Genomic DNA, 20,328 nt, shown 5'->3' on the forward strand with positions numbered 1-20,328 from the left:
ACTGAACTGAAATATAGTCATATGATGAATATGATAAGAACAATGTTTAAGATTCTTTAAACTGAAAATGACCTAAGAGTTAGGAAAAATGGCCAGAACTGTAAATTGAACAGATCAAATCTAGATGGAGTGACAAGGGTGAGATGGCTTAGTATAAGATGTTACAGTGGTCATTGGATAAATAAAAGAGTTCATGTTTTGACTTTGTCTTCAGTGACAAGGAAAATTATTTTTTATGTGCAAAGTAAATGTAGTTGAGGGACTTGAAATTGAAGACAGAACAGGGTATGTGAACAGATAATTATTTTAAATAAATATATCTTCTAGCCTGGAAGCATTTAATTCAGTAGTACTAATACTCACCAGCAGCAGTTGGTAGTTTTTTTAATACTGTGAGAAACAGGGGTAGCAGAAGAATGGATGTAAGCAAACATGTGCCTTTTGAACTAAAGGCTACAGGAATAGAATCTGTCCCACTTTGAGTACATACTGAGTACTTTTTGAAATCAACTTTGTTTTCACAACTCAGAGCATCTTAAAATACTGTTGAATTTTATCTTTCTTGGATGACTCTGATGTACTAAGTTGAGCAGTTTGCATACAATATGACCACTAGATGGCGCTCATACAGAAGGAATTTGTGTATAAATGATCAGGTAAATAAAAATTCTATGTTATCAAACTTCTTAGTTTAATCTTTTCTTAACTTAGCACAGCTGCATGTTTTAAAATTTAGTAAGCCATATTATAAAGATAAAAAGGTAAGGAAAATGTTATGTTGCATTTATAGTATTGTTGACTTTGTGGTCACTTAATTTTTTTTTCTAGTATTTTAGAGTTTCAGTATTGTTTTTCCTCTCATCCTTCAACCTTTCAAAAATTTTCACCAAGATTATTTAATCATTGCCTTTGTTACTATATCTTAAAGTCTTCTGGGTTTATTTCCAAGTTTGGAAATGTATACAAGTAATTGAGGGCCTATCCTGTATAAATTTTTGAACTGTCTTTACTTCCGTATAATGTTATAAAATAAACATTTCTCATAGTCATAAATTTTTTATGATCATTAAGTATGTAAAAATCCACTAAATGGATATACTTTGTTTAATTATGCTTTCTGCTATTGTGTGTGTGTGTGTGTGTGTGCGTGCGCGCATGCACATTGAGTTGTCTCCCAACTCTTTGCAACCCTATGGACTAGCCCTCTAGGCTCCTCTGTCCATGGAATTTTCCATGCAAGAATATTGGAGTGGGTTGCCATTTCCTCCTCCAGGGGATTTTCCCAACCCAGAGGTCAAACTTTCCTGCGTTGGCAGGTGGATTTTTTACCACTACGCCACCTGGGAAGCCTCCTCCTCTTGTTTAGAGTTCTTCTGTAGATAATATTGTTCTTTGAAAAAGAAAGATTAAGCTATACAGAAAAGAAGAATATTAGGTGTGGAGTATAGCTCAGTAGTAGAGAATTTGACTGCAAAAATAAAATGTTAATTCTTCATATATCATATTAAAATCTTCATAGTGTTCTCTTCGGTGATTTAAACATTGTGTGGTATTTTTTAAAGTATACTATTTTAAATAGACTTTTTAAGTTCTATAATTAAAAATTTGTTTTAATGGAATAGAGTATCTTTCAGCTTTGCCACATGGCTTGGATTATTTTAAAGCAGAGATCAGTGAGGACTTAGGTGCCTTCTGCTTCCCAATTAGATTGTATGAAACCAATTGTGAGTTAGGTACATCCATGGTTTTGTGTGCGGGTGTTGACTATGGGCAATCGATGAGATGATCGTAAATTTCTGTAACTAGGTAATGGGACATTTTCATGAAGAAACCTGTCTCAAAACTCAAAGATTTTTTTTTTTAATGTCATTGGATTTGCATAGGAAATTTATATATTGAGAAGTATTTCTCATCCCGTGTATGGGATGGAGTAATCTGATTTAATTGATTGGGAACAATTAAAAGCTAACTAGCATAAGAAATTATTGTATACGAATGACTGTGTGTGTTGAAACTGTTTTCATCTTGGGTAGGATATTTGCATTCAACATTTGTTTTCAATATCCTCATCTTTACCAATCCAGGGTAACAGAATCTATATAAGATCTAGGTTTCCACCCTAGTTTTCCATCATAGACACACATTTAGGGGCCAAACCAATTACTAGAGCATTTGTATAAACCACACTAATTGGGCTTCCAGGGGGTGCTAGTGGTAAAGAATCTGCCTGCCAGTGCAGGAGACACAAGAGACACAAGTTTGATCCCTGGAGATTGGGAAGATCCCCTGCAGAAAGAAAATGGCAATCCACTCCAGTATTCTTGCCTGAAAAATTCCATGACAAGAGGAGCCTGGCAGGCTATAGTCCATGTGGTCACAAAGAGTCTCACTTGTCTGAGCACACAGCTAATTACTAGAACATTTGTATAAAACACACTGATCAGTACCTGGTCCATGGTAAGATTTTTTATTTTTAGGTTTTTTTTTTCTTTAGAGAGTATTCTTAGTTCTTTGTCTACCCTTAGTGTTTGCTGTGTTCCCCTACCCCCGAATAGATAAGACCAATCTGTGTATGGCCATAAAACTGCCAGCAACTGTTTGTTGGAGTCCTTGGGAGAAAGCAAACTTTGCTATAATCTGTCACAGAACATATTACTTCCAGCAGACCCACATGACTCTCAACCCTTTGGGGGCATGTGTTTGTATCTTAGAGGTGGAATCATAGAGACAGTGTTTGCGTCTTTTCTTGCCATATCAGGATTTGAAGTAGACCTAGAGGTTGTGGTTTGCCAATGCTACATTTCAGTAGGCTGCATTTAGTTGGTGCTGGTAAGCAAAAGTAAGCAATATTTTGTAGATCTGCATCTGAAAAAAAAATATTCATGGCTGAGGTTGGGAATATTGATACAGTTATAGCAACTTTAAAACTGAATTACTCAACTACTAGTAAATTTTGAAGTAGCATTTTTATTCACATATTGTTTATAATGGCAATATATTGTGTTATATACTAATATAGCAAGGTATTAAGCGGACAGATTTAGGAGTTTGTGGTTCTCAAACTTGAGGGTGCTTATTTAGGGGGCTATTTAAAAGTGAAAATTCTCAGATCTCCCATACCCCTAAAAATTCTGATAGGGAGAGGATACCAGTCTGCATTTTTTTTTTTTTTTAACAAGCATCCTAGGTGATTCTGAGAATGGACTGCTGTGTGGAGAAATACAGACCTAGATATTAGATGTTAGAAAGTATCTATTTAACAAACAGTGTTATTTTGTGAACCAGAGTATTATTTATGTAGTATTAGAAAAAATATGTTTTATTGGCTATAAAATAAAAAATTTAACCTTTCTTTTTGTATTTTTACAAATTCATAACTTGATAATGTTTATAACATATATGAGAGGGATGATGGCTGATAACAACGCTTTTTTATCACAAAAATACCAGAAGCCAAATACTTATTTTGCTAATTATTCTGTTTCTGTCATCAAACTCAATTAATCAAAGCACTTAAGACCAATATATTACATAAAATGATCAGGTTACATTCCAAATGGATTTCTCTGTGTCATTAGATCCTCAGAGTTTAATGTAGATGATACCTTTTAAAACCTTAGTGCTATTTAATGTAAGTGCCTTCCCGATGTAGAAATTTCTATCTGAATGAAAAAGACTCCTTTAGTAAAATTGTTTTAAACAATTAGAAGTATTGGCAGAGAGAATCTTCTTGTATTTTTAAATTCAGTTCATATTTATAATTTACTTAAGCAGTGAAGATGCCATTGGATTTTACTTCAGACTGTGATTGAACTTGGTAATCCAGGGTTTCTCCACCCAGTGCATTAAATCAGGCAGCCCCAAAGGGTCTTGGTAGTCCAGTGTTTAAAACATCCTTCTTTACCTGCTAATCGAGCTCACTTCCTGGATTTCAGTCCGTCTAGTTATCAGCTAACAAAAGAACAGCTTTTGGTTCCTGCAGACGCTGGTGAAAAAATAATCATGAGAAAGAAATCTACCTTATGCCGTCTTTTTTGCCTGCAAATATAAACTCAGCCCTCATACAGCTAACAACAGGTACAGAGGAAAGATGCAAGCTCTTTCATGGGAAGAAATTACAGAGAAAATGAGCATCCTTTCTCAAGGTTTTTATTTTCCCTGATCTACAAGTGATGCTGCTGTAATTCTAGCTGCAGTTTTTACCGATCATTCACCACTCAGCAGCTGGTAGAGAAGTAAGACTGCTTGGCAACCACCTGCAGGGCTGCAGAGATGAATTACATTTTCGGGAACAACACACTTCTATACTCTCGCGCCAGTCGAGGAGGCAATACTAGCTCTAGCCATGGCTCAGTAGGCCCAAAGCAAAAACACTGGGCAAAAAAGGGCTCATCAGATGAACTGCAAGCTGAGCCAGAACCTTCACGCTGGCAGCAGATAGTTGCATTTTTCACTCGAAGACACAGCTTTATTGACTGCATCTCGGTAGCCACCAGCTCCACCCAGGTAACATACCACTTGTTGAAATTATTTTCAGTATATTTTGGTTCGTGTTGCTTTACAGAAATGTATTAGTATAGATTTCTTCTTATTAAAACATTATCTTATGCACTGAAACCCTGGGTGCGCAGAAATGTGTGTTTTCAGTCCCTCTATGCAGGTCTTTAGCACAGAAGGGGAAACAAAAATATTTTCCCTTTGCTCTTATGTAATGCCAAACAAAACAGTCTCAGATTCTGTTGAATGACTTCTCTAAAAATATAAAGCCATTCATACATAAATGTGCGTTAATAATGCTTGTCTCCTTATTTTCAGACTGTTAAATGCTATAAAGTATGATGTCTGACAAAAGAAAATATCTGTTTGTTTAGTTTTTATATGTCATTAAATAACCTCAGGGAGATTGTTGCAGTGAATAAGCAAGAAAATTTGAAGTATTTTTATTTTCTAGTGTTTTGAGAATAGATTAAATTGAATACAGTTGGCTATTATTATACATGCTAATATCTTAAAGTTATTATAGTATGGCTTATTCAAGGGGTTTAATGAATCCTTCCATTTCTGTAAATATATTACATAGGGTTAATTTGAGAGCAGTAAACTTGCATAATTACATGATGTAAATAAAATTTTATCATATATTCAGTTGACAGTTCAAAGAGCTGAGCAAACACTAAAAGTCTCCAAATTTTAAAAAGATGACGTAAAACAACTTTTTGAGGAGTATTAAAAATATAAGGAAAATATAAAGTTAATAATTTGATGAAATACCTATTATTTGGTATTAAAGGAGGATTTGGGGAATATTTTTATTTTAAAACATGTTTTTAATAGATATTCATTCAACTCTAGTAAAAATGAAAGCATAACAAAAGTCTAATTTAAAAACAAGATGAGAATACTGTTGTCCTTTGACATCAATCATATTTACATTAAAATGTAGACACATACCTTAGGGCCTTTAAAAAAAAATTCCTTTAATTGAAAACCATCTTTAAAAAAATGAATTAGAAGTAGCACAGTAAGTATAAAGCAACTGTCAAAGCTTCTTGGTTTTGGTTTTAGAATTGTCTTTCAATAATTTTTATTTTAAAATCTCAAATTTCTTAAGTAAAAATATCATACTTGTTTTTCTTACATTTTTGAGAGAGATGAAATTACTTGGGTAGGGAGAGTCCTTAATAGTTTATAAGTAGGCGGTGAAGTTACTTAAAACTTAAGAGGCAGTGATTCATTTAACCCTTAGATTGATTTCTGCCCCAAGAATTTAACTAACTTAATTTTAACTGCAGTTACATATACCAAAAAGGGACACAGGGGCTAAAGCTTGGCATTGTTATTCATTGTGGATTAATATTAAGTGATATTTCCATTGTCAATGAGAAAGTTATGTTAAAAACTTCAAATACACACTACTATATGTGTATATGCACAGACACAACCATTGATACATAATTCATCTTATAAAGGACATACAAAAACAACCAAATAGTTCACATATAAAGCTGTTGAAACCACACAATTATAGTTACCTAGGAGTTGGGCCATAAAGTTACTATTGCATTGCACTAAAATAGTCAGGATTTTAATGAAAACTCTATTTATAGTTGATCCTACAAAGCCATTTAAAATTTTATCTTCCTCCCATTTGGTTCACATCACTTATGTATACTGACAAATGACTTAGTTTTATTTCTTTCAGCCCTCTTTCTGTTACTTATTTTGTCTTTTTCATTACCTTTGTATTTTGTATCTGTAAATATAGACTTTAGGTCAGAGTTTTAGCTTCTGTTTCTCCAGCTCTGGAGTACCAACATTGCATTTTTCATTCTGTGTTGTTTTCCTCACTGATGAGTTAGGTATTTTGTATGTCAAAATCTTTTGTTGTAACTCACTGAAATTCATTTTACAAGATGAAATGTAATAGGAGTGAGAACGAATGTGAGACCTATTTTGATGTTAGTTAATCCTATGATACATTTTTATTTTTCATTTACTGACTCATGTCTAGAAGTTTTATTTTTTAGTACCAGAGGATTTTTATATTGTTAAAAACAAAGTAGATTAATGAAATTTTGTAGTTTATTGAGCATATGCTATATACCTATGAATATATACGTACGATAGTGTTTTGTTCTGTCATTATAAATAGCAACAGTGATTACCAGGTCTCCTGTTTTCACTACTGTCAGAAATATTCTTTTCTAAGATTTGATAGGAAGATTAACTTTGATTCTAATTCCTTATAACTATGATGTATAGTACTTTTCGCATTCTGGAGAGTTGCTATTAAATGCAGTTTTACTAATTTGAAAGTAATTACTCTGATTTAATATCCCATCAAATGTCCTCTATAAATAGAAAACTTACAGATTCACTTAAATTGCTCATCTGTTTAAGATATTTGTGTTTACAACTATGATTTTGTGTCAGATTCTACTGTAACATGTGGAACTTAGTAGAAAAATCATTAATATTTTTTAAGTGTTAGGAAAGCCAAGTGATTATAGACTTCTCCAAGACCTCTCCCTCAGCTTCTCAGATGGGGCTTGCCGTGAAGTTGGTGCTCAGTAAATGTTTATGGAATTGACTGATTAATTAGTTTTCATTTCTCCCACCTAACACCTTGTTATCTCATGGCCTTCCAAAATATGAAACCTAGTCTGAAACCTCCTGGGTACCTATCTTCATTGGATTCACTCTATTGCCATCATAAGTGCCTTTGATTCTTCACTGTAGCCCATCTCTTCCTCACTTCCCTTTTCTTCTCTCTTCAGATTTTCTTCTCCTCTCTTCAGATTTTCTTCAAGCTACACAAACCCCCTGTCATTTCTTCACCCCTTTACCCAGTGATGATAACCATACAGTTTGTAAATTGTCACTGATGTCTGTCATTTGGCTGTATCCCAAAAGTTTACATTGTGAATTTTTTTTTAATGTTAAGCTGAGTTTCTTGTGAATTATTTTACTTTGGTGTAAGTTTTTCTATTTTGAGCTCCATTACTACTTATGTTCTTAATTTTGATTAGTCATTATAGAAAATGTGGGATACTCATTGTCGAGCCCTCCTCAGTTCCTCATCTCAGCCTTCTTTCTGTTTTTGTATTTATGATCCTTTGATGTCTATTTGCCCTGTCCTATTTAGTGTATGCAACTCTGTTCCTATCTGGGACCAGTTTTTATATTCAGCAAGGCTTTAAAGAATTCTGGCATAGTACTTCTAGACTTTGCTACTTGATTGTTTCCTAAGTAAAAGCTTTTATCTACTTGGTGATGTCAGTGTTTATTAATGAAAATTGAAGCCATGTAGGCTTTGAACAGCTGTAGTGTGGTAGATCACTTCAAATGTATATTTAGCAAATGTTCCCATATTTTGGATTACTTCAGAATCCCTAATGTGGATCATTAGAAATGTTCAAAAAGAATTTCCTACCTTCCCCAGACAATTGACATGCCAAATTAAACTGAAGACAGCGAAATTCTCTTCCTAGGAGTGAATGAAACAGACATAATGAATTACCATAATTGAAGCAGAACAATAAAATTTTAACAGGAGTGAATATTAGCCACATGAATTGAATAAGCTGCTTTTTAGAGGAAAAAAAATCTGTCCTAAATTAAAATACAAGAAACCACTGTTCATTTAGAGTCCCACTGTTCAGATACCAGAAAAATAGGCTAATTTGTATAAAAGCATATTATTTGTCCTAAACAGGTACATTCTGGAGTAGAAAAGATTTAAGTTTTAGGAGCATTGGATATATATAAAGGCAATAACATCAATTTCATTGAGTTAATTGATTAAACAGTTAAATGTATGTAACATATTTAGTACAGTGCCTGGCAGCTATTATTTTTATTATTTTATGATTTTATTTTTTATTGCTTAGTTTTACTAGTCTTAAAATTCAAATTAGATAATTAAGAATTACAGTACCTAGGACAGTACAGTTCATTCTGACATTCTGTACACTTTTAAATCGTCAGTTGCAGAATTTAAGGGAAGAGCCCTAATGAGCACTTCAAATTCTTGATAAACCCACCAGTTCCCTGATCTTGCCTTCCTTCCCAACACTCAATTCTGCAAATGCTAAATCAATCACAACTAAACAACTAAAATTTAACTGATTATCCACCTTTTACTGGGATTCCCGGGTGGCTCAGTGATAAAGAATGCCCCTGCCAATGCAGGAGCCACAGGAAACACAGGTTTGATCCCTAGATTGGGAAGATCAATCCCTTGGAGGAGGAAATGGCAACCCACTCCAGTATTCTTGCCTGGAAAATCCCATGGACTGAGTGAGGAGCTTGGCAGGTTGTGGTCCATGGGGTCATGAGGAGTCAAACAGGTTGAACCAACTAGCATGCACATACCACCTTTTACCAAACTTGCCATCAGGACTAATTTTATCCTTTGCATTTCCTTTTATCTTAATTGCTACAAAAAATCCAAGCCTTCCAGATCACTGTCACTTATTTCCTTATCTCTGTTTGACTCTGGTTTATCTCTGATGTGTTCTAAACTCCCGTTTATCTATGATCTCCCAATTCCTTTCACTGTGCTCTTTGGAACTCCCAGTTCACAATCACCAAGATTTCCTTTATCCTCAAACTCTTCTGTGATGGTTTATCTCATCTTTTTTCTCTCATAGAAATCTGGCATTCCCCGAAGATTACTGTTTTTTCTGTAGCCCTCACAAAAAGTGGAATTATTATCTATCACATCCTGTTTACCTTGGGACCAACAAGTGGAGTTGATGTCTTCCTTGCTTATTATTGATATTTATGGATGATTGTAACTTCTGTCTTTAAAAAATGTACCTGTCATCAGACTGACAGTGTTTTCTACTCCCTCTCATGTCTAGTCACATACATCTTATGCATCTAGTCATATACATCTGCTCACTGATGATTTGAACCACCATTTACACAGATGATTTAAACGAAGGTTTACTATCTTTTCTTTGTCCACTATTCATATAATCATTCTTTGAGATTTTCAGTCTCTTGATGTGATCCTTCCAAAATCTTGACCTCTCAGTTCTTTGATTATCCTTACCTCTAGGAGTCTTATTTTTTTCTTTCACTTGAGTGACCTGCGTTAAGACCTCATTAAGGACTTCCCTGGTGGTCTGGTGGCTAAGACTCCATGCTCCCAATGCTGGGGGCCTGGGTTCAATCCTTGGTATTTAGTGCAACCAAATAAATAAATAATTTTTTTTAAAAAAAGACCTCATTATCATTGAGTATATCACTTACAGAATCTCAGTTGCAAGCATTTCAAAGTGACTAGCACTTCTTTTCTTTTCGGCTCCTCTCCTCTATAACAATTTTTCTTTTACCCTCTAAAGACCTCCAGCCCAACTTTTTACTATCCATCACTTCTTTCGTGTTCCCACTTCCCTCCTTGCCTTGCTCAAATTCCTTGGCCCATAACTTTAAACAATATTTTTCATAATCTTAACTTGCTTGCTCCTCTGTCATTTCAGTGGTAAGATCCAACCTTGGTTAATTGCAACTCTGCCTCCTCCACATTGGCTCCAAAGCTGCGTGTCAAATTTCCAATACCTGTTTCCTGGCCCATTCTCAATTGATGGTCTTATTCTGTCTCCCATCCTGTTAAATAATTCGTTTGTGTTCTTAAATCTCACCCATCACTTTTGTACTAAATCTTCATTTTTGACTTTTCAGAGAGTTCTGAAATTTCCTCTTCATTGCATTATCTGTCTTTCCCTCTGTACTGGAGTATTCCCATCAGCATACATACTCAGCGTAATACCTCTCATTAAAACAACCCTCTTGGAGTATAGACTGTCAAATCCAGTGATCAGTTCTCAGTCTTCATTTTACTTGACCCTTCCACAGCTTTTTACACATTGACTACTCACTCCCTCCTTTAAATTCTTTTCTCATTTAATTCTTGAACACCATTCTCCTTACTCTCCCAACCTCAATTTCCTTTGCAGTATCCTCCTCCTCTTCTTAACTACTAACAGAGTGGTAACTCAGGGCATCAATCCTTGAACTTCTTTTTTTATACTCATATTTCAGTTGATCTTATTCAGGTGCCGTTAATTAACATCAGTATTCATATCTTCAGTCCAGAGCTAATCCCTGTTCACTGGACTTGTATACCTAGCTTTCCTAATCCATATCTCCACTTGGATTAAGTATTTGAAAGTTAACATGTCAAAAATAGAGTTTCTAATATTATTTTCCCCATCCTCATTTAGTCACTGAGATGCTTAAAATAAAAAACCCTTGAAATCATCTTCTGTTCCTTTTTCTTTTGCTCACACAATTTAATAGCAAATTCTGTTGGCTCTGTGTTTAGAATATATGATCTAACCACTTCTCACTACTCTATAATGACTAATTAAAATTATTTAATTTGTTGCCTGAACTACAGCAGTAGATAATCTATTTGGACTCCCTATCTCCATTCTTCACTCTCACCAGTCTGTTCTTTACCCAGAAGCCAGAGGAATCCTTACAGAATGTCAGTTCATGTCATTATCTTGTTTTTATCACTTTCATGGCTTCCAATCCAACATATAATAAAATCCTAAGTCCTTCTTTACCCTAGTTCAAAAGGCCCTTTATTATCTAGTCCCTGGCAGTGTCTATAATCCTATTTCCTATTGCTCCCTCACTTACTTAGCTTTATTGGCCTTGTTCCTATTCCTCAAATAAATCAAGCACGTGGCTATCTCAGAACCTTAATGTAACTGTTTCCTCTGCCTGGAACATTCTTTCCTCAGATATTCTCATAGTTAATTTCCTCACTTCCTTCAGATTTATGCTCATCTGTTACCTTCTTGGAGGATCTTTCTAGATTCTTATCTAAGGTAGCAGGCACTCCTTCATTCCAGACATCACTGTCCTTTTATCTTTTTAAACATTTTTCTTCATAGCACTTAATACTGCCTGACTATTATTATATATTTTTAATCCATCTGAATTCTCTCTTAAATGTTTTGTGAAACATGTCACACTTCAGTGTTATACTGATCCTCCAGCTGATGATGCTCTTCTTATTTACCCTTCGCCTTGAGGAGGTGAAGCAGGGAGAGAAGAGGAGAAAAACTATTAAGTTTCCTTATAACTAGGATGAATGTATCACTGACTGACCAAACTTGGAGTACTTTTCATAGAAAAGGGAAACTTCCCAGGCAGACAGAGGCATATGGTATTATTATCTATAAGCTTTTATCTTATGACAGTTCCTTCCAGGCAGCAGGTCTAAATATTCACAAGACATCTCCACCTTGGACCAACATGAATTGGCCTAACCTTATCTATATACGTTTTAAACATTTGGCCTTATGCCTAATGATGATTGTATTTTGAAGTGGTCAAATATATATATGTATAAAATACATTCATGTATTTACTTAAATGTATTTAAATATATATATTTTTCCTCATCTCTAAAGAATGAAATTGCTTATATTTAGCAGTGTAATGCCTTTGTATTAAACTAGAATATAGAGTAAGTAGATAATCCTCTTAAACTACTTTGGAAATACCAACTCTGATAGTAGAATAAATTTCCCAGAGAATGGGTAGAAACAGTCTCTTTGAGTAATGATTACCAAGCAGTCAAAGTTAGGATAAACATTGTTATACTGGTTATGAGATGCTGTCTCTTGACAAAGTTGAATTTCCTACTCAAAAGGCCAGTACTTTTGTTAAAAATGTCATTACTCAGATTTGGAAATTGTTTCCCTTTATACCCAAAACATATGGAGAAGGCAATGGCACCCCACTCCAGTACTCTTGCCTGGAAAATCCCATGGACGGAGGAGCCTGGTAGGCTGCAGTCCATGGGGTCGCTAAGAGTCAGGCACGACTGAGCGACTTCGCTTTCACTTTTCACTTTCATGCATTGGAGAAGGCAATGGCAACCCACTCCAGTGTTCTTGCCTGGAGAATCCAAGGGACGAGGGAGCCTGGTGGGCTGCTGTCTCTGGGGTCGCACAGAGTTGGACACGACTGAAATGACTTAGCAGCACACCCAAAACATTACTACTCAAAAATATGTTCAAGTGGTGTTTAAGATCCAGTAATTTGGGCACTAGAAAAGCATAAAGATGAATATTAAACAAAAAGTTTACAGTGGTTATATTCACTTAAAAAAAAATACCAGATTGACCATTTAATCCATCAGTTGCACTCCTTGGTTTTCATTCAAATGAGTTGAGCACTTATGTCCACATGAAAATTTGCACACAGATGTTTATTGCAGCTTTATTCATGATTACCAAAACTTGGAGGCAACCCAGATAACCTTCAGTGGGTAGATAAAATGTTATTAAGTGTTAAAAAGATTTGGAAGAACTCTATATAAGTGCATATTTCTAAGGGAAAGACACCAGTCTGAAAATGCTACACATTCTATGCTTCCAACTATATGACATTCTAGAAAAGGCAAAACTATGGAGATAGTAAAAAGATTATTTGCCAAAGTTAGGAAAGAGGGAGGGATGAATAGAGCACAGATTTTTAGGCCAGTGAAACTATTCTATGTGGTACTATAATGGTGGATACCTGACATTATACATTTGTTTAAACTTGTAAATGTACATCAAGAATGAACCCTAGTGTAAGCTATGAACTTTGGATAGCAGTGATGTATCAGTGTAGATTCATCAACTGTACAATGTACAGCTCAGGTGGGAAATGTCAATAATGGGGATGCAATGCATGTGTATGGGCAAAGGTTATATGGGAACTCTGTACTTTCTACTCTAAAAAATAAAGTTTGTTAAAAGAACAACACTGATAGCTTGAGGTGGATTAGATTGGCTATCGTTTGAAGAACTAAGCAAAGTTTGTTATATAAGCTCTTCATAAATAGGAAGTGTGTTGTGTACATCTTTGTAATTTCTGTGTAGTGTCGTAACTGTTAGGTTGTCCTTTTGTCAAGGAGGGCTCAAATGGTAAAGAATCCACCTGCAATGCGGGAGACTTGGATTCGATCCTTGGGTTGGGACGATCCCCTGGAAAAGGGAAAGGCTACCCACTCCAGTATTCTGGCCTGGAGAATTCCATGGACAGAGGAACCTGGCAGGCTACAGTCCATGCAGTCTCAATGAGTTGGGCACAACTGAGCAACTTTCACTTTTTTTTTTTGGTCAAGGACACATAGCAATATATATGTTTTATTGCACAAATGGAAATTTGCGTATTTTAATATCTAACATGTATGTATGTGTGTGTGATATATATAGTTTTAGGGTTAACTTTTAAAGTAATCTGTTAATAACAGTACTAAAAAGTGACAGGCCCATAACCTCTGGGGTCAGAATAGGAGATTCAACACACACAACATTTTTGCTCTTTTCTTATTTTAAGCAGTATTTGTTATCATGAGAATTGTATTCCATACCTCTTAGCACAACTATATTTCAGTAATCAATTGGGTAATGATTTAATATCAGCTATAAAACCAAAAGTTTCACAAGAGCTGGTAGGATAGATGTATGTTTTCTTATATACCTAGAGCCTAGAGTGGTGAATGCAAATGATGACTGTTTGTTGAATGAATAAAGTTAATTATATGCATTTATTTTCATTTAATCTGATGATGGCTACAAAGAAGTTTGGAACTTCTAAATATGGTTTGGCCACTGTAAATTTCCCAAGCCATTTTTATGTACAACTATGGCTTTAAAATTATAAGTCTGTGTTATAGGATTTTATAAAACCATGTCTATTTCAAAACTAATTCAAAGGCTTCTGTGAGAAAATTGAAGCATATATATTAATATATGAAGAACTTATATTCTTACTGTTAAAATTTGACTTAGCGTCATTTTCTTTAAAGATTTTTCTCACTGTGTACTTCCTGGCACTGTTATTTAGATAACATTTTTCAGTCCTCCATTCTTATATCAAAATTTAGAATTTTGATAAAGGTAAGAGTAGCTATTCAGATCATGCAGAGAACAGTATCCTACAATTACCAGCTTATTTACCAAACTTTAAATAAACCAGTTGATGTCGCAATTCTACAGGCATGTACAAATCAGTTAACAAAGACTGGACCTATTTTGTGCAAGTGTAAACCAACTGATATCACATCTGGAAGCAGTAGAATTTTAGAATCCTAAGCACAACTTCTGCCCCTAGACGAATTTATTTGAAAGATGTTTTCCCCCTCACCTGTTAACAGTGGTGCTGCCTGTTCATTCTTTATCCATTAGTAGACCCCAGTTTAGTCCCTTTCTGAGCAATATTATCAGTATTTTTGAAATCTAAACTGTGACTATTGATTCAGCCGGCTGTGAGCATAAGGAAGTTATTATTATGACAGAATGGGACCAATTGATTGCCTTACAAAATTTTTGTTGGCTCTGAGGCAAATAACTGAAGATTATAATCTGCAATTTGAAACGAAACGTATCCCAGCCTCATTTTTCTGTATTTAACTCTGACTAATCTTGCTGGAACCATCTAATGTATCAAAGCATTATAAATTTGAAAAATAATCACTTGTAAGTATTTTGACATATAGCAGAAAAAGATAAATACCAACCTTAGGAATTAAATGCTTCAACTGTACTAAATACATAGCAGGATTTTCGAGAGCACTGGTTGAGACTGTTGTTTTTAGAGGTTGATGGACTGAGTTTAAAGCTCTGTTCTATTTTAGCTGTAGCACATTGGATAAATTACATAAATTCTGAGTCTTCATTCTTCCACCTCCAGAAAACAAGGATCAAGATTTAGTAAAAAATTAAATGGGACAAACCCTCAAAACCCTTACTATGATACCTGACATCAGTAAAGTACCTATCATCATCATCTTTATCACCACTTTCACAACCACCCTTGAAATTGATCCTGCAAAATATTCTCGTCTTTTAAGTGGGGAATCTGGAGATACCGAGAAGCAATCTTATTACAGAATGATGAAGAATTATGTTTTGACAAGAGGATTGGTAACCTTGAGTAGGTCCGGCCAGAAAAACAGACACCACAGTAATCATTTTAACAGGGAAAATGTAATATGAATGGTGATTTAAAAGGAATTGGAGAACTGAAAAGGAAACATGTCAACACCAAAATAAAACAGAGATAGTAACAACAGGAAGCAGCTACCATCTGAGAAGGGACCTAGGGATCGCGTTGAGGTTAGTAGGACCCAGAAGTTTGGAAGAAGGGCTCCGCATGCTTTAAATATGATCTGTCAGTGATATTTACTACTTAATACCTTTAAAAAGGAAAGAGGAGAAAATCTTTTGAGCAGATGTTCTTGAACAAGACATGTTTACTTTCACATAGGATAATATTAAGCAATTAACTATTGCTAGACAGAGAACAAGGCTTCCCAGATGGCACTAGTAGTAAAGAATCCACCTGCCAATGAAGGAGACATAAGAAGCATGGGTTTGATCCCTGGATTGGCAAGAGTCCGTGGCAGGGGCCATGGCACCCCACTCCAGAATTCTTTCCTTGAGAATCCCATGGACAGAGGAACCTGGCAGAGGGATGACTCTGCAACACTATAGACTGTAGTGACTTAGCACACATGCAGAGGACAACATGAAACTGGCAATTTTTTGGCATTTTTATATTTTGAACATCATCAAATATTAGAACATCTTGAGCACTTTGTGATTGGTAGTGGCTGCCCAAGCACACAGACTCTCTTAGCAGTGTCTTCTATGTGTATAGAATGAAAGTGGGCAGGGGGAGGGATGGATATACACAATCTGTTCTCTGAGTCACTTTATCATTCTAGATTGCTGATGAACTCAGTCTCTTTTGTCAGTCATATTGTTTCATTCATCCAAGAAACATGTGTTAACTACTTCCTATGTGCTAGATATTATTCTAGGAACTATGTATACCGGAGTAATATTGAATAGAACAAGAATCCTTACTCCTATAGAGCTTATGTTAAAGGGGGAGAAGACAGATGACAAACATAATTAAAATATATAGTATACTGGGGAAAAGGTAGAAAGAGAAAACAATAGGAAATGTGTATATTTGTGTGTATGTGGTGGGGGTAGGTTTAGTAGAATAACTAGGAGAGGCTTCAACTGAAGGGTGTTATTTGAGCAAGGCATAAAAGAAGTTATGGAGTTGGGTCATGTGGATATCTGGGACAAAAGCATTCTAGACAAAGGAAGACTGAATAAAAGACTCTGAGGCCAGAGCTTGTTTAGAGTGTTTGAAACACAGCAGAGAGGCCAATATGGCCGAAACACTAAGTGGGAAGAGAATAGTAGAAGATAACTTCAGAAAGATTAACAGTGACCTGAATCATTGGGGATTGTACAAGAATGAACAAAATAGGGTAAATGTATGAGTCCTAGAAAGTGTTGAGGTCCCATTTTAGGTTAGTCATTGTGAAGTCCATGGTTGTGTGTGTTTCTGTAGCCATAGTCCGATAAATGTGGGGAGGCAGGCAGCTTATTGCATTTGGTAGTTTCATATCTGTTTGTTAATTACGTGACCACAGCTTAAATTCAAGTTTTGGATTTCTGTTTACTTGAAATTTTGAATGATTGTTGGCTCATCCTTGTATCAGTACAAAGTGAATGGCTGAATGCTGATGGAATGCTATCTGTTTATAATGAAGGGATGATTACCTTAACTATTCATAAATATCAATCTTGCAAACTTAAATATTGATAGATTCATGAACTACTATGTTCTGTCTGTGTAAACTAACAGATTTGCACTTCTGTACTAGGATTGTTAATCACTAGACTGTTTTCCTTTCTCCCCTGTTATTTTAAAATCAAAAATTTGTATTTAATCCCTTAGTATTTGTTTCAGAATATATCTAGTTTTGTTGCTGTTTGCTTCAGAGATAATTATGATAGGAATATCATATGCAGCTGGTTCAAATAACATCTTATGGAGTTTATACTGAATGTACTATATGGAGTAAATGTGGCAAAATGAGCATTTGAATCAAATAGGAACCAGATCTAAGCAATGACAAAAACTTATTTTGAAGGTGCTGGATCCCTGTTGAGTACAATGATTCCCAAACAGTTTTGGTAAATTTATTGTGCTGTATTTTATCCTTCTATAAACATACGAAAAGCTTGCAGTTCTTTTCCTTGATTTCTCTTTCCCTCTTAGGTATTTTCTTTGACATTTATTCAAAGAAACATGTCTCACTACCACATTGTAGAAATTTAAACAAAGGAACTTAGATTAAAAATATTAAACTATACCATACAAAAACCAAAAAAAGAAGCAAAATTCTTATAGACCAACAGTGGCATGGGGGTAATTATTTTTCTTTAAGATATTGATAACAAAAGATCTGCTAATTCATTTATTTCATTTTCCTTAAATATGTTATAAATTTACTTAGCACTTATTGAATCTTTGTGGGTATTCTAAGCTCATTACCTGGTAGTATGGTATTAGTTATCTTTCTTTAGAATTTAATTTTATGAGCATGTTAATAAGACTATAAGTGAGAAAAAGTTAAGAAAAATATGTGCAGAAAGCATTGTAAATATTTCATGGTTGGATCTAACTATGATATAAAAGATAATTTTTAGTGGCCGTTGTTGCTTTTATTTTTAATAGTCCTTCCCAGGTTCCCATCAGTCATATAGGTACCACTTCTACATTCAGAAGTTATCTTTATTTGACTACTCATGTCCATTTTCACCATTACCATCATTTGGTTGAAGCTACTGATCACCTCTCAGCTGGATTATCATAGCAGCCTCCCAATTATTCCTTCTGTTTCTTCCTGTATCAGACAGTATTCATATGCACATATAAAAAACCACTTTAGCTATTTCAAGCAGAAGGGATTTATTAAAGGTAAGGATTCTCTATCTATATTTATTCATGTATCGAGTGGAGTGAGTGCAAGTGAAAGAGGGAGGTACATAGTCATAAATGGAGATGTGCAGTACACGTTAAGCATGTGGCTATACCTCATGAGGCTTCAGACCACTTTTTATCAAAATCTTTTTAAAAGCTGCTTTCATAATTTTAAGCTCTTAAATTGAAAATGTAAAACTGAATAAATAACAAGAATCTCTAAAAATTAGTTAAAACATTTTTCAGAGAGCCATCAATTTGATACTGGCATTTAAAAAGTACTTTTAAAATATGTACAATCCAGTTACCTTATGGGAATTTACCATTTTCTGCAGTATTCTTTGAGACAGTGTTAATATTATAGCCTCTGTTGTCATGGAAACAAGTCTCTGAAGGAGGCCTCAGAGGCTAATGATTCCATGGTGTTGCTATGGATAGAAACAACTGAGACTGTTGTTAGTCACATGGTCAAGATTGAAAAAAAAAAAAAAACCAACTAAAACTCTTTGGAGCTGATCTTATTGAGTGATACAAATGGAACAGAAAAAGGATGATGGCCTGAAAGTCATATTGTCTAATAAAATATGTATGTAAGATTTTTCAAGTTTCAAATGCTTAGGCTGAATTTCTTTTCTATAATAACCCAAATGTAGTGGTTACTCTATATTGCTGCTTCATTATTCATATTAGAGCCTTAAGTTTGACATTTTCCAATTTAGAATCATCTTATACAGCTCACCAGAATTTTATCATGCTCTCAATCCTGCGCTCAAAATATCCTTGTCTCTTCTTTTTACTCTGTTATCATATTTAACATCTATACTATTCCTCATCACTCAACCTTCATTTGACTAGATATTATTTGTTTAGGGCAGTATTTTGTTTCATGGAAACTAAATGACTTATTTTGTTGTTGTATAATCCTTTGTGACTCAAACTGGTTATTGATTGTGGCTAGGAAATTATGTGTGTTGATATGCATTTGTTTTTGAAGACTTTCTCAGCAGTATTTTCCTTTCTTAAGAAAGAGGCAGGGGTATATGTTCTTCTTCAAAGCACTTGCTCAGTGCCCTATAGAGAGTGGGGTGGAATCAGATGGTGTATGTTTTGTTTAAGATTTTTAAAAATGGTATTCAGATCCTTTAAAGGATTCTGTCAAAAGGAAATATATTTAGAATAGGTTCAGAGCCAGTATTACAAGGTAATATTGAAGAATTTATAGTATATCATAAAGGGTTTTTGAGAACAACTGCCTAATGGAGGAAATGTTTATGCTTGGCCTTGAAATTTGTTACAAGCATATAGCTTTGTCTTTTTTATGTTAAAGTGGATTATTAATTAGCTAATATCTGACTCTATTATAGAGGCAAAAAGAAACTTCTTATAGGTTTTAGATATGTCTCTTACTTTGATTGTGGTAATTGTTTCACAGGTGTTTGCATATGTTCAAAGTCATCAAGCTGTATACATTAAAAAGTACAATTTCTTGTATATCACTTATACCTTAACAAAGCTGTTTTAAAAAATAAAGATGATAAATGTTAGACTTTCTTGTCTCTAATACTTTGGATGTATCAGAGCCAGTTATTTTGTAGTTTATCACTCAACTTGGATTTTTCTGATGTTTAATGTTCAGCTTATGCATATTTGGTAAGAATGTCCCAGAAGTGATATACTCTGATTACATCCCATTAGGTAACATATGATTTTGATTTGTACCATCCCTGATGATGTTAACTTTGGTTAAGATAGTATCTGCTGGATTTCTTCACTGTAATTAATAAAAATTTGTAGGGGAGATACATGTGTGTCTGTGTGTGTGTCTCCCACTCAAACTTGCTTCCACTAGAATGAAATGGAAGGGTCATTCAGCATCAGTTGAAGTTTTAACATTTGTTGATGTTTCTTAAATGAGTTATTACTGTGGTGGTTGCCAGATTATAATTTTGTGACTTCATCATTCCTTCTACAATTTTGATTGGCATCTACTGTAAGGAAATGCACTTTTCTCTCTAT

General features: G+C 34.7%; 1 protein-coding gene across 29 annotated transcripts in view; it reads left to right on the top strand.

Moving 5' to 3' along the window:
- DLG1 (discs large MAGUK scaffold protein 1) overlaps window positions 1-20,328 on the top strand; it is a 274,757-nt gene that overhangs the window by 101,490 nt on the left and 152,939 nt on the right. Inside the window, exon 1 of one of the 29 annotated variants that reach the window (XM_086399941.1) lies at window positions 4,235-4,506. The exons of the other annotated variants lie outside the window; for them this stretch is intronic. Coding sequence (XP_086256067.1) covers window positions 4,273-4,506 — 234 coding nt within the window. The 5' untranslated portion in view covers window positions 4,235-4,272. Of the gene's footprint in view, window positions 1-4,234; window positions 4,507-20,328 lie in introns of those variants that run through there. 29 annotated transcript variants of the gene reach the window in all.

Source organism: Bos grunniens, chromosome 1 (genome assembly GCF_055505025.1).
Source record: "Bos grunniens cultivar Pamir isolate PY7600 chromosome 1, Bosgru_T2T1.0, whole genome shotgun sequence".
In the NCBI taxonomy this organism is placed as follows: domain Eukaryota; kingdom Metazoa; phylum Chordata; class Mammalia; order Artiodactyla; family Bovidae; genus Bos; species Bos grunniens.